The 14,773-nt window shown below is 34.1% G+C and overlaps 1 protein-coding gene across 1 annotated transcript in view; it reads right to left on the bottom strand.

The window, feature by feature from the left end:
* Positions 1-14,773, bottom strand: part of LOC105993902 (sodium channel protein type 2 subunit alpha) — a 128,193-nt gene that overhangs the window by 23,149 nt on the left and 90,271 nt on the right. The window contains exons 15-17 of the mRNA XM_013027283.1: positions 12,512-12,685; positions 10,242-10,598; positions 5,877-6,356 (exon numbers count right to left, since the gene is read on the bottom strand). Of these exons, the coding sequence (XP_012882737.1) occupies positions 5,877-6,356; positions 10,242-10,598; positions 12,512-12,685 (1,011 nt within the window). The remainder of the gene's footprint in view (positions 1-5,876; positions 6,357-10,241; positions 10,599-12,511; positions 12,686-14,773) is intronic.

The following is a 14,773-nucleotide window of genomic DNA, read 5'->3' as shown; positions in this document are numbered from 1 at the left end:
TTCTATGCTCCTTTTGCTCTCATGCAAGTACTTTAGATTGTTCATAGTCTTTTTATGGTTTAGCTTACATTTGGATCTTCAGTGTTTCAGACAGCTAGATCCCAGTCTCCTTAAGTGGCTTGTGAGACATTTAGGGCAAGAGCCATGTACTCTAGGTCCTACAGCTAACACAATAGTGTTTTTCAGTACTAAAAGGAGATGCTGAATTCCTGACATACTTTTTTTGAGGTTCCCTGATCCGTTTATATTTTTAAATTTTATTTTTATTGTAATGATATACAGTTACACAGGTCATGTAATGAGTACACTTTTTTTTCCAATGAAAATTGAGTGGAAGAGAAAGCCATGAGGTAGCTCATTGGCATTCAAATGCTAGTCCAAATTAGGGAATATTATAACAATTAGAGAATATAAATTAGATTTTTCTCATTCTCAGCTGAAAATGAGAATTATTTAGAAGTTCTTTTTAAAAGAATACTTTTTAGATCGATGTCTGGAAACTCTAATAATAAAAGGCACTTAGGTGTTACCTCTTCTCTAGATAGAAAAATTGAGTTTCTTTATATTCCAGCACAGTGCCTTATTGATGATCCAGAAACAATAGACACATTTTCCTAGAAGTCAAATAGGTCATTACCTTTACAAAAATGCAACCTAAATTTATTTTGTGCTCCTAGAAAATGTACCTTACTAGACTAAACTTTTTGTAGCAGAAGACCATATTGCTCCCATCATTGTAACCCTTATTTTAGTTTACTAAATCTTTGTTGAATGAATGAGAAAATGACCAGTACATCGTCTTTTTATTTAACCATTAACCACTTATAACAACTCCTATTTTATACTTTCACATTCAAAGAAATATAAACAATATGTAATATATAAATGATATTCTGTCTTATATTCCCTTGGGTTTCTGACTTATATATAAATGATCACCAACAATTTTTAGAATTAGGTGTGCCAATAATCCAGACATAACATGAATCCATAAACTAGTTGAACTGTGAAGTCAGGAGAAGTACCACAGAATCATTTTCACATTATTTTGCTCTTTTCTACTTTATGTACATAGATCTACTATTCTAAGGGTGAATGAAACTTTTTTAAGGAGATAGAATCTCATCCTTTCCCATCTTACCCTGAAGTGAAATAGTATGTGTGACTTGTATATGCTATACTTGTGGTACTCAATTGACAAGTGGCAAAGGGTATAAGCTGCATTAGTGGTTGAAGTCAGGCAGTCCAATTTAAAAGAATACATGAGTTGAATCCTGTTGTCAAAATCAAAGGGTTTATTAGTTATAGTCTAAGTCTTCAATAACCCAGTCTGCCATTGTTCTCTAGGGAATTTCTTTGGTAATTCACAAGTAAACTTAACTTTTCTCAATTTTAAATAGTAGCTGAGATGTATACATAATTTAAATTTTTGATCATGTTTATAACATTGTTGATTTTCATGTTTTAACTGTGAATCTAAATATTAATTCAAACTATATGTGTAATTTGTAAAGGTATTAATATAGAGTAGGGGTAGATAGATAATAGGATATTTCATGAACGAAAGGTTGTTTTAAACCATAATCCTGATATATAGGCCCCAAATTCTGGTTTGTAGACTCTCTCTTGACATTTGTTCAATGCCTTTCTTAAAAAGAAAGCAAATAATAAAATTTGTTAGAACAGTTCAAGTGTATAAGAAGCCTATAAAAACAAACAAGTTAAATTAAAAACAAAAACTTTAGCTTCAGATTTTTTTTTATAGTTTTTGATCTAAATTATGATCACCCTATAAATCTGGAGTATCTGTGACAGGATATTTTGTTCCCAGGTATAAATGAGTGATTCAAGAATATATGATCTTTACTTTTTTCAAAAAACCAAACATGTAGCTGGGCACTGGTGGCTCATGCCTATAATCCTAGCTACTCAGGAGGCTGAGATCTGAGGATCGTGGTTCAAAGCCAGCCCGGGCAAGAAAGTCCATGAGACTCTTATCTACAATTAAACCAGATGTGGCTCTGTGGCTCAAGTGATAGAGCACTAGCCTTGAGCTGAGGAGCTGAGGGGACGGCATCCAGGCCCAGAGTTCAAGACCCATGATTGATAAAAAAAAAAAAAAACACAAAAAACTGTTATGTTAGAGTGATTTTACAGTTTTAATAGCAGAAGGAAAAGAAACTAATTTAAAATGAAGTAGTAGCAATTAATTAACATTTCAAAATATTACCAAATTTGATGAAGTGAGGTGGTTAATGTATTTGTTCCCAGAACTGTGTTTCAATATCACATAATTAATGGTGCACTAAATAGAACTCACAGAAAGATGTTATACTCTTTGTTATATCATGAGATAGGGAGGTTCCTTCACTTAAAATAACCAGAGGAGCAAAACCTCACAATTCTATTTCTATGTAGGAGTTTGCAGAGGTAGCCACACATGGTATACTTAAATAATATGGTTTAAGGCAACAGATGGAGAGGAGACAGAAAAATCACATTGGGAGATTAAAATCACATTGGACAACAAGATGAAGGAGGTGAACTCCAGATGTATTTTCAGAATGAATATACCACATACATATAGTTAAATCTAAGGTTCATCATTACTATTTTTTTGTGTACAAATAGGCTTATGTTTTTTTTCCTTTAGTGAAAGAACTGTACCAGTAAATATCAACAGAATCTCCAAGAGACTTATATTTAAACAAAGTGATGAAGTGATGCCTTTTTCTCTCAAATAAAACAAGTAAAATGATACCCGTGTTGCTGAGAGCCAAAATGTAAATCTTCCAATTCAGTTCTATTATTACCACACTGAAATGCCCTTTAGGAACCTTACATGTGAAGAAGGATTGCTTTGACTTGCAGATAACCATTTAAAAACTTAATAGGACATTAAACAAAAAATTAACAACAATGCACACTCGTTGGGGCTGTATTTAAAAAGAAAAGAAAAACAGATGCAGGGGAGAGAAAGAGCACCTACATTTCTTCATTATAGTCTTAGCCTATTTGATGGCTGTAATAGTCAATGAAAAATAAATACTCCATAGAGGCATGCACTTGAACTTTTCATTAATCTGATTTCTACTAAAACCGATGTAAGAAAAGTAGCAGCTAAATTGTTTTTTTTTTTTAATTTTTAAAGTTGAGGCTGTCAGACTTGTCTGACCATGCTTTATATAACTCAGCATAAGAGCAGCTGGACATGTTTTTATTTTAGTGCCAATGGATGGGCAAGGGAGGAGAGCTGAGTAGCATGCAGGCCAGTCAAAAGTCATTGAGAAACGGATTGTATTTATATATGCAGAACTTGCTTGGGTAACCTGGGCAAAAGTGGTGGCGCGAGTCTCTGGCTGGTTAAAAAACCCCAGAGCTGCATTCTTGATGGCTCCAGCTTGATTTTACCCCTGTGAGAAGTAAGAAGGGTAAGCAGTGAAGGTATTACTAAATCACATTTTAAAAAATTATCATTCAAGCATGGCTTCAACATTATTAAAATCTCTAAAAGTAAAACCAGTCATTCAAAACCATGAAAGGAATTATACTAAGGGCAATCAAAATACTGTAGTAAGAGATAAATTATACACTCTAGAGACATAAAAAGAGACGGTTTTAAAAATATCTCAACAACCTGAGTCCACTAAGCTGATCTTATCAGAAAAAGTTCATCCTCTCCAAAAGAGAAAAGTGCTTCAGTTTTGCTTGAACTTGGAAGAGATACAAGTTTCTTATCATTCTTTACTATTATGCATATGATCTAAAATGCACAATCCCAAACCACCAGTCCAAAATGACCAGACAGAAATGGGAAAAAAAAACATATACTAAGAAGCTAGTTTACGTAGGATGGTTTGAAATTGCTGGATACTTGTTTCTGTTATCCTTTGTTTTCTACTGAAAAGCTACCACCTAGGTAATACAATATCCAAAATGTATGCAATATATTCCCTTCCAAAATGTATGTAATATATTCCCTTCCTATACTATATGACTTTAATAATTTATTAGTTCTCAAATTATATTTACAAAGTGTGGTATAATGCCATAATTAACAATGGGTTTAAATAATAAACTTCAAAACTTAGGTAGCAGTCTTAAAAGAAGTAAGGTACTGAATATTTTATTATACTTAACCTGTTGATACAAAGGGAAACTAATGGCAGGGACTATATATATTAAAATTCTAGTGATCTAACTTTATTTTCTAAATCTTGACTTCTCTTTATTGCACTATACAGTATTAGAAGCATAATACATTTAAGCATAACCTAAGTATGTTCATTTAACATTTGTAAAAGTTGAAATATATTAACTTGAGGGTATGAATGGGCTGGGAAGGGAGGGAGAAGGGTGTTGGAAGGGGGTGACATTGATCAAGAAGCATTATCCTCATAGCCTGACTTGTGGAATTGGAATCCCTTTGTATGATGACTTAAAATAAAACTAAATAAATACGTAAAACAATATCTTGTATGGTATTTAAAAATAATAGCATAATTAGTAAGAATTGGGACTTATTACAGTAATTCTTTATGCAAAGAAGAGATTACTTCTTTCCTCCAGAATTTTTGTTACTTTTGAAGCTGGCAACTATGGCCCTGTTACTTAGATCTATTTTTTTGTACCTATGTATAAACCTACTTGAATTTCATGTTTAATAGCTACATCTACCTAATCACCAACTTAGTAATGCTATCTACTTTATATATCAGAAAATACCACATTATTCTATGAAATATATCTAGAAATACTAAAATATATCTAAAGCTCTCTTTTTAGATGTGTATTTTTCTGCATTATTTTGACTGGTTCATAATGATCATGATTGAACTGTATCCTAGTAGCTCAAAATTCTCTATGTATCATTCTTAGAATGAGAACAGTAATAGAGATCTTGATTTTCCCTTTCAAGCAATTCAAATAAGGAAAGTGAAAATCTTGCTTTGGATTTTATTTGTTCATACAAGTTTTGGTTGCTTCAAATCTTATCTTCATTTTTGTATAGTTAACTCATTAAATACCAAGTTAACATTTTCCCTTTTCTATCAAACTTCACCTTTATTAATTTGTAGGTTAATAAGAAGCAAAGCAAAGGAAAACATATTACTCATGATCTTCTTGTAAGTCAAGGAACAGTTTTCTGTAGCTTCTATTCTTTTGGTAAATTCAGAGTTTCGTATTCTTTAATGCAGGCCTTTTGTTTGTATAGCCGAGGCGTTGGTCTCAGCAAGGTAAACATGTTTACTCTGATTCCTAATCACTAACTTTTCTTTCTTAAAAATTATTTACCTTATAAACCACAAAATGATCATTACACATCAAGCCAAGATCCCAGTCAGATTTTCCATTACTTATTAAGTCTGAAGAAACTAAATAAAAATCACACTTCATGAACTATTTCAGAAAAGGAAGCGGTTTGACAAATGAGACTAGGAAATACCTTCCCATCAAGTACTTTTCTCTTACACATACCTTCCCATTAAGTAGTTTTCTCTTACACACACACACACACACACATACCACACCACACCACACACACACACAAACCAATATTGTGGGCCAATTATAGGGAAGAAAGTACACAAACAGGCATTTTCCCAAATCTAAAATTACCATAAACTACTTCACAAAATCCAGTCACTCAGTATGATAACTTCAGAATGAATTTACAAAGGCAAATAGTTGGAAGAAGTGAGTCTATCATTTGTAAAACTACATTTGAATCTATTATTCATCATGTTTACTAATAGAAACTGTATGAGGAGGTTTTTCTTATTTCAGAAAAGACTCAAACAATTGAAAAAGATCTAATTGCTTTAAGGCAACGAGAATAGATAATATCAAAATATCCCCTTGTTGAAAATTCCTACCTCTTTGCTTTCCTCCATATCTGACTCACTGCTGAACTCTTCGGTGTTTAAATTTTCAAAGTCAGACTCTCCTACAGCAATGGGCACCGTCACCGTGAGGCTGGGGTTGTTTATGAACGACATGTAGTCACTTTCATCAACAACATACTTTTCTACACTGCTGCCTATGCCGCTGGTGGTTCCATTTCCATCTTTGAGACAGTTGAGGTCTTTGCTTATTTCTATGGTAGTGTGGTTGGAAATACAACTGTCTTTTTTGTTATTTAGATCCTCAAGAGGTTTAATCTCATCTAATGCTTTCTGCTTTCTCACAAATGCCTTCTGAATAAATTCACGTATTTTTCTCTTCACAAAATCAATTCCTTTCTGCATCCTTCCCACAGCAATCTGGAGGTTATTCATTTCATTATCATCATCAGTGGCAGCAAGGTTGTCAGAACTGAAGGAACTCAGCAGCAAGGCTAGAAAGAGGTTGAGAACCTAAAACACAGTAGGAAAATAGGTGGTTATACCATTCTGTGGTTCAAACTGTCTTTAACTACAGGTTTTTTCCAAATTGTCTTATTCCTATTTTATATTAAATATTTCTCCTATGTTAAGGCATACTATTCTGAAAAACAGTGAATAAAATAAATACCTGGCTTGTGTGAAATACTAGTATTAGCACTATTTTTCCATCATTGCAAAATCACCAACTTCTTCATTGCATGAAATATCTATATTAAGTTCAATTCCACATGATAAATATGCATAACTATCCAGTGAAAAAGAAAATAAAATGTTTATTTATGAGGGTGTTTTATTTAGGATGGTATTTTAACCATAAAAATCTATATTTCTCAAGATGCTAATAATTTATCTAATTTTATTTCCAAACATAGCCATGAGTATAAATCATATATTTGGCTATAATTCTGGTATATCTAAATATGATTTTAGTTTTGTTTCTTTTTAGCAATATTCACCTAGACTTGTTTTTGCTAAATTTATGAAAAATATACTAACTGCTACATTCAGAGTTCTAATTATTGATTCAGAAAATCATGGCTAGTGTATTTGTACAAAAGTTAGAAATACTATAAGGATATTGTTATTATCTTAAAAACATTAATATTGAATTAAAGGTTAATAGTCTCTAAATATAAGCCTCATTTGAAGGAGCAAATGAAAGATTAGTGACAATAAATCCTCTGTGTGCACTCATAGAGAAATAATTAGTAAAGAACCAAGCATTTCACAGAATTTAGTTGACAGTGTGTGGAGGTCCTCATCATGCATACAGAACAAAAGAAAGACATAGCAGTAAAAAGGACCTTTATTATTACTATTATTATTGTTTGTCGTTCATGAGGCCTGAACTCTGGGCCTGGGCGCTGTCCCTCAGCTCTTCAGCTCAAGGCTAGTGCCCTACCATTTGAGCCATAGTGGTACTTCCAGCTTTTTCTGCTTATATGGTGTTGAGGAATCAAACTCAGGGCCTCATGCATACAAGGCAAGCACTCTACCACTGAGCCACCTTCCCAGCCCCAGAAGACCTTTTGAAAAAGGAAACAAATACAAAAGAAAAAGTCTGGGGAAAAATTTTAAGTGAAACCCCAATGAAAATAAAGGCACAGTGTAAAAGATCCAGGAAGTACTAACTGTAATACCAGTACTACTTCATGATTCCCGGTAATCACACCAAGACTTGATCCTCTATTTATGAAATTTCCCAATGATTTTTTATTGTCATTTGTCTTTGGGTTTGTTGTTTTGATTAAAAATAGAAAAAATTAAATATAAAAATAGATTTATGAATTTGAATTTATTTAATACATATTGATTTAATAAAGTTAAATGTTAAATTAAATTTTTACCTATAAGAAAGATATGATTCAGTTTTTACCATGTTTGAAGACATAGATTTTAAAATTTTTGGAAGATTGATATGATTACTGCGTATAGATACTGTTACTTTATGCCTATTAAGGAATCCAAATGAATATTAAATATCAACTATAGCTATAAGTTATGGGTACTTTTGAAAGTCTTTTTTTGTACTTGAATTCTCAGTATAATTACATACTAGAATAACATGTTTTATTTCAATAAACTCTTCAGTGTATCAGATTGACTGAGTCTCTTTCTCCTTAAATACATTCTGTGTTCTTCTGTTGGATGATTTTCACCAATATATCAATTGTTCACTTTCACTTCATGATAAAAAGGTATCTATATCCTTGAATACAGACCCAATTACTTTAACCACTGCAACTCAGAATTTCTGTCAACAATTATTTTTATTTTTTTCTTGTTTTTGGTGACAAAAGACAGTCCTTCAAATTTATTTTTTTCTTAATCATTATATTACTTTTTAATTTTTATTTTTTGTGAACATACTGTACAGAGGGGTTACAATTACATGGGCAAGATATTCAACAATTATTTGTTTAATAATTAATCTGTTTGAGTCTTTCCTTCTCTTCTTCAATATGTGTAATATAAGGTATCTTTAATATAGCTTATGGCCTTTTCTTTCTTTTGTCTGCATGGCTCTATGTCTACTTCTTCCTGTTCTATTCAATCTTTTACATTTCTAAAAGCAAACACTTAAAATTTGTTTTCAAGATTCTGGCGACTTTAAAATATACCTACACACTACTTAATACACTCTCTGTCAAGAAATAGAGCTTCAATTCTTCATGAGCACAAGCTCCTGTTAGTAACTAGCTTCTTATGAACACATCATGGAAGAAGTAAGGGACCCTGACTGGTAAGATGAGCACATGCCCTCTCTCTAGTATCACTTGCTTTGGGAGAAGCTAGCTGCTGTATCATGAGGAAGCTCAGACCATTATTGAGAGGCCCATGATGAGAGAAATTTTGAACTTCAACCAACAGCTAACATTAGGCTGGCACCACTTCCTAATAGCCATGAAACTGAGACTTCTTTGCTGGTCTTCCAGCCCCATCAAGATGTCTGTAGCTCAGCCAACATCTACCATGTCAAGAATGACATTACTGACCCAGAGTCAGAACCACCCAGATAAGTTGCTACTAGATTGCTTACTCACATAAACTATGCAATAACTGCTCTATATTTTAAGCTGTTGTTCATAGTTCTCAGCTGTATACTGTCCATGTCTCTTTTTACTTTGAAAAATCCATGGAATTACAGTTGTGTAACACTTGTAAGGCCGTGACTTTCATCCAAGGCCCCATAGAAAGACACATTATTTAGGAAGGACAAGGAGTCTAAAATAAATTCTGTAAGTAAAGGAATAAAAGGATCATCTTGTGCCTTTTTTCTCAACTTAAGAAACTGAAATGTATCTGTCTTTTTTTTTTGAGGGGGAGCAATACTTGGCTATGAACTTGCGATCATTTGGCAGGTGCTTTGCTAGTGGTGCCATGCCTCCAGTCCTGGAGTTTATTTATACTTAGACAGAAACAAAGTCCATTTATTATAGGTTTTAAAATAGTGTTTGCAGTAATCTTTTCTATTCCAGTGGTTTGAGTCTTAATGAAACATTGCAGTATAATCGATATCTATATCTATATATATGTCTGCTTCTTTTGACAAAGCCTATTGTACTTTACTTCCCATCCAAGGAGTGCACAATTTCCTACTGTGTACTGTTTGCTTTTCTTCCTTAAAGCTAATCTTCCATTTGCAACTATTACAGGTCCAAAATCTTCGATACAATCTTTCTATTATACAACAGTTTTTCCGCTTTGTGAACCTGAGACATAGCATTTTGTTTTCACATATATTAGATACTCCTATTTGATTAACCATCATGACATGGTCATATTCTTGTGTCTGTCATCTCCACACTTCCAAGACTCATTATAGCTGTACTGGGTGTAGTTAATTTTGATGTAGAAAGTACAATTAGTGTTTTTTGAGTCAAAGTTATTGACTCATACTGTGGTTTCTGGGACCAAATGTCCTGTGTGCTTTTAATGAGCTGAAATGATTAGTAATTTTTAAAACTTCGGGTTCTAGAAGTTTGAAATATTTTCAAAGGACATGGTTACCTGTATTTGTAAGCAAAATGAGTGGCAGATCTTAATGACACTTCAATACATTAGTACAAGAACTGAATGATAAAAACCCAGACATGATCTTCTCCTTGGATCCAGTAAGAAGAGAGTGAGGAAGAATGTCTTTGTGGCTCAGGAGTTTTGAGAATTTTTGTGGATTACACAGCCTGTATAATACCTAGCTCCTGTCATCGTGAAAATGAGAAAACTAGAAATAAATTTGTATAAAAGTGATTACCCACCAAGACATACAGAATGTTAAATAGGACATGCATTAAAAAAAACAACAATCTCATCAACTTTTCTTCGACTATGGAGGGAAATAATTGTGCTACCTACCACGAGGTTTCCAATCACCATGACCATCATGAAGACGGTAAGGCACATGGTCTGGCCAGCCACCTCCATGCAGTCCCACATGGTTTCTATCCACTCTCCACACAGCACGCGGAACACGATGAGGAAGGAGTGGAAGAAGTCGTTCATGTGCCAGCGAGGGAGTTTACAATCATTGGCAATCTTGCAGACGCATTCTTTGTAGCTCTTACCGAAGAGCTGCATGCCGACCACAGCAAAGATGAAGACGATGATGGCCAACACCAAGGTGAGGTTTCCCAGCGCCCCCACGGAGTTGCCGATGATCTTTATTAGCATGTTCAGCGTGGGCCACGATTTTGCCAATTTGAAGACTCTAAGCTGGAACAGAAAGAAAGAAGGCTGTTAATGCCCTGCATTTCACCTGAAATTTTATTTACAGCAGAAATAGTCAGTGTAACAGCTTCAAGCACAGAAAGAATGTGTAAAACCATCAACTAGTAAATGTAGCAGATATTTTGAACCCTGGGGTATTTTCCCTTCTTAAATATTCTGTATCACAAACAAAGTAATTATATTTCATTTTTTACCTTGGCAAAATTTTCATACTCCTACACAAAGACACGACATGTACTTTTTTTTTTATAAAGGAACTAAAATACTTAAGATTAATTGTGGTTAATTAGCAGAGACTTGTTTTCAAAGAAGCAGAGACTCTCTTTACTTAAATTCCTAAAGCAAATATATTTGTCAGTGTACTTGAAATATCCCACTCTAGTGCATAAATGAAAATTACAACACATATATTACACAAAGTGCAAGAGGAAATGAGCTCATTTTGAGTATTCTGATGAGCATATTTCAGCTGTACGTTTTGCTTGTATAACATTAGGCTATATGATTTATTGTATTTTAAGGAGAAATTTTGGCCTTGAGTAAAATGTTACATTTTTTTCAACAATGATGTCTTCGGTGGCTTAATTAATCAAGTCATTATGGTTTGTAAATGTCACTCTGCCTTGTGCTTGACACTTTGGCTGGATTAGCTCATAGAGGCCTCCGAAGTACCATTTGCAGATCAACAGGAGCATTATTTTGTTTCTGATGCTTCAATAAATGTCAGGCAGAGAGTAACATGTTATTTAATGGCATTTAAGTGACTCAAAGGAGTGAATACAAGCACCACAGAGCATAATTTTTTGCAAAAGAACCTGAAACACCAAGTAAGATTGCAATGATATAATGCTCCCTCATTCCCTAAATTGCACTGCTCTATCACTAAGGTTTAATAAACATTTAAAAATCCTAGCCCATATTACTTGTCATACAATCATTTCTAACTTTTGTCTCTACTTCTTACACTCTTCTGGCTTCAAATAGACACATAACTATGCTTGAGGACTAGGGAGAAAAATCAAAGTTCTAAGGATGTTAACTCAGATTGAACTTTGCAGGAAGCAAAGGAAATTTCAGACAGAATTTACCACCACATCTTGAGATCAATAAGCATTAAGAAAATTTGGAACCTACTGTGAGTCACTATATACAGCTGCTATCATTTGAGTATAAACTTAGAGCATGCTCAAAATAGTAGCACACAAAAACATCAAACTTCCAATAGAAATGTATCAAATAGTATTATGTCTCTTAATTTTAAGAGATATCAAAATTTGTGAAATATAAAAATCTTCCATCTATCTACATATCTAGTTGAAAGAGAGAGCAAGAGAGAGAGATTTTCTCTAAAATTAACAAATGCAATCCAGGCAACTCTTCTAAGAGAATGGATTTGGTAACTTTCTGATCTGATGGAAGAAGCAAAAGAAGCAAATGTTGGGGAGATCTGACTACCTCATCCCATAAACAAGCCTTGGCTTCTAAGGGGACAAAATGGGCAGTGAGCCAGCTCATAATTCCTGAGGTCCAGATGAAAAAGGAAGTCCACCCTAGGCTCCAGTGAAGTCTTGTATATGGTCACACAAACATCAGAGAACTGAGTTGACTACAGATTTTGTTTAAAGTTGTGTTTTGGGTTTATCTGTGACTCTATTTTTCTCCACATGACATCTGCCATTGGCTTTCAAAGGAGAGAACTGTTGACTGTTCACTTGAATATAAAGTTACTCATCAAATTGACGATAAGGAACAGAATCCAATCTAGTGGTGAGGCAGTTCATCCAGTTAGTATTCAGAAATGTTTAAAAATAATATTACAATTATTTAAAAAAGGGTATGATGATAAGAATGCAATAAAATTGATTATAACATCTTATGGGCACTTTTCGTTAATTTACCAGCCGGAATGATCGCAGAACTGATAATCCTTCCACATTTGCCAAGCCAAGTTCCATTAAGCTAAGGCTCACAATAAAGCCATCAAATATGTTCCAGCCTTCTTGAAAGTAATAATATGGATCCATAGCAATGATCTTGAGGACCATTTCTGCTGTGAAGATCCCAGTGAAGACCTGAATGAGAAATGGAGTTATTACATGATTAATGAGAAATGGAGTTATTACATGATTAAATATTCTCGGAACACAGATAATTTGGATCAACAAATCAAATTTTCTGGTTTGCTGATAGTTTCTTTCATAAATATTGAGACTTTTTTTCAAATACCTTTTCTACATATGTTGAGATGATATTAGGATATTCTCTCCCTTATTATCTTAATATACACACTTGACAGATTTGTGAGTGTCATACCAGTTTCACTTTTCTGTCGTTATACCTCTTTTTTTTTTTTTTTTGATTGGTCTTGGGGCTTGAACTCTGGTCCTGGGCACCGTCCCTCAGCTCTTCAGCCCAAGGCGAGTGCTCTACCATTTGAGCCACAGCACTACTTCCAGTTTTCTACTGGTTTATTGGAGATAAGAGTCTCACGGACTTTCTTGCCTGGGCTGGCTTTGAACTGCTATCCCTAGATCTCCGCCTCCTGAGTAGCTGGGATTACAGGAGTGAACCACTGGGGCGCCTAGCTTTAAACCTCTTTTTTAAAGATGTATTATTTTTCTTATTCTTTATATTGTTGGATTTTATGAGAAATATATTGTTTGTGATTTTTTGCCTCCAAATTTATGACAGACACTATTCTGTCAGACAAGAAGTTGCTTGCTTTCCTGTGGTGCTGTGGCTAGCATGCAAGACCTTGCACATACTGTGAATTGCTCTACCACCAAGCTGCATTCACAGCCCTAAGAATGTTTTATGATTTACTTCACAGCATTAATAATGTGTCACTTTTATTTTTATCTTTCACACACCTTAAAATTCTGTATATTATAAACCTTTGCTTTAAACTAACATTTTTTTGAAAACATGAAGGGAAAAAGATAGAAGACACTGTCATGTGGTCATATCCATTCATTTCTACATGACCATAATTTCCATAGCCATTTTGTCTAAAGAATTTTTTTTTGCATTTCTTACAGCAAAATTCTGGTATGGTAACACTACTATAGGTTTTCGTTTATATGAAAAGTTTATTTCACATTAACTTTTCATGGATTGTTTTATAGTTTGTGGTATAATGCTTTTATCTCCTCCATTTTTTCTTCCTCTCTACCTCCCTTCCTCTTTCTCCCTTCCTCTCTTCCTTTTCTTTCATCAGGCCACTTTGTTCTAATCTAAATTATTTCTGATATGTTAGTGTCATGTAAATAATTTTTCTTTGGCTGCAAATTCCTTCCTTAAGCCTGGTATGGATTTGCTCAAATGTGTGGAAACTTTACAAAGTGATGTTGACATCTGTAAGGTAAAATTTCTTTTTACCATATTTTTGGTCATTTATTATTCTAATATTTGTTATGTCCTATTCTCTCATTTCATCTTTCTCATTTTGCAAATATAACACATATGAATATTGTCAAGTTGGATGATTTTGATGGATTTACTGCAAGTTAACAATGATTTTTTTCCCCTTTATTTGCTGCTTTATTTTAAACTCATCCAGTGATTTTTTTTTCTGGTCCTCATGCCTTAACTCTGGGCCTGGGTGCTGTCCCTTGGCTTATTTTTTCCATCAGTCGTGGGGCCTGAACTCTGGGCTGGGTCACTGCCCTCAGCTCTTCAGCTCAAGGTTAGCACTCTACCATCTCAGCCACAGCTCCATTTCTGGCATTTTTTGCTTATGTGGTGATGAGGAATCCAACCCAGGGCCTGTGCATGCAAAGCAACACTCTAACACTGAGCCACCTTTCCAGCCTCCCTGAGCTTTTTTTTGCTCAAGGCTAGCACTCTACTATTTGAGCCACAGCACCACTTCTGGCTTTTTCTGAGTAGTTTATTGGAGATAAGAGTCTCATGGACTTTCCAGTTCAGAGCTGCCTTCAAACCATGGTCCTCAGATCTCAGCCTCCTGAGTAGCTAGGATTATAGGCATGAACCACTAGAGCCCTGCAAAGTGATTTTTTTATGCTAGAATTTGAACTTTGAAATTATAATACATTTAGATTACTTTGAATAGTTTCTAGAGTTCTCATGTTTCTATTAATTTTTCTGTTAATTCTTTACATGTATACTTACATTTAAAATACTAAACATATTTGCAATAG

Source organism: Dipodomys ordii, unplaced genomic scaffold (assembly GCF_000151885.1).
Source record: "Dipodomys ordii isolate 6190 unplaced genomic scaffold, Dord_2.0 Scaffold5, whole genome shotgun sequence".
Lineage (NCBI taxonomy): Eukaryota > Metazoa > Chordata > Mammalia > Rodentia > Heteromyidae > Dipodomys > Dipodomys ordii.
Note: the sequence above shows the minus strand (reverse complement) of the source record. Positions and strands in the feature narration are given on the sequence as shown.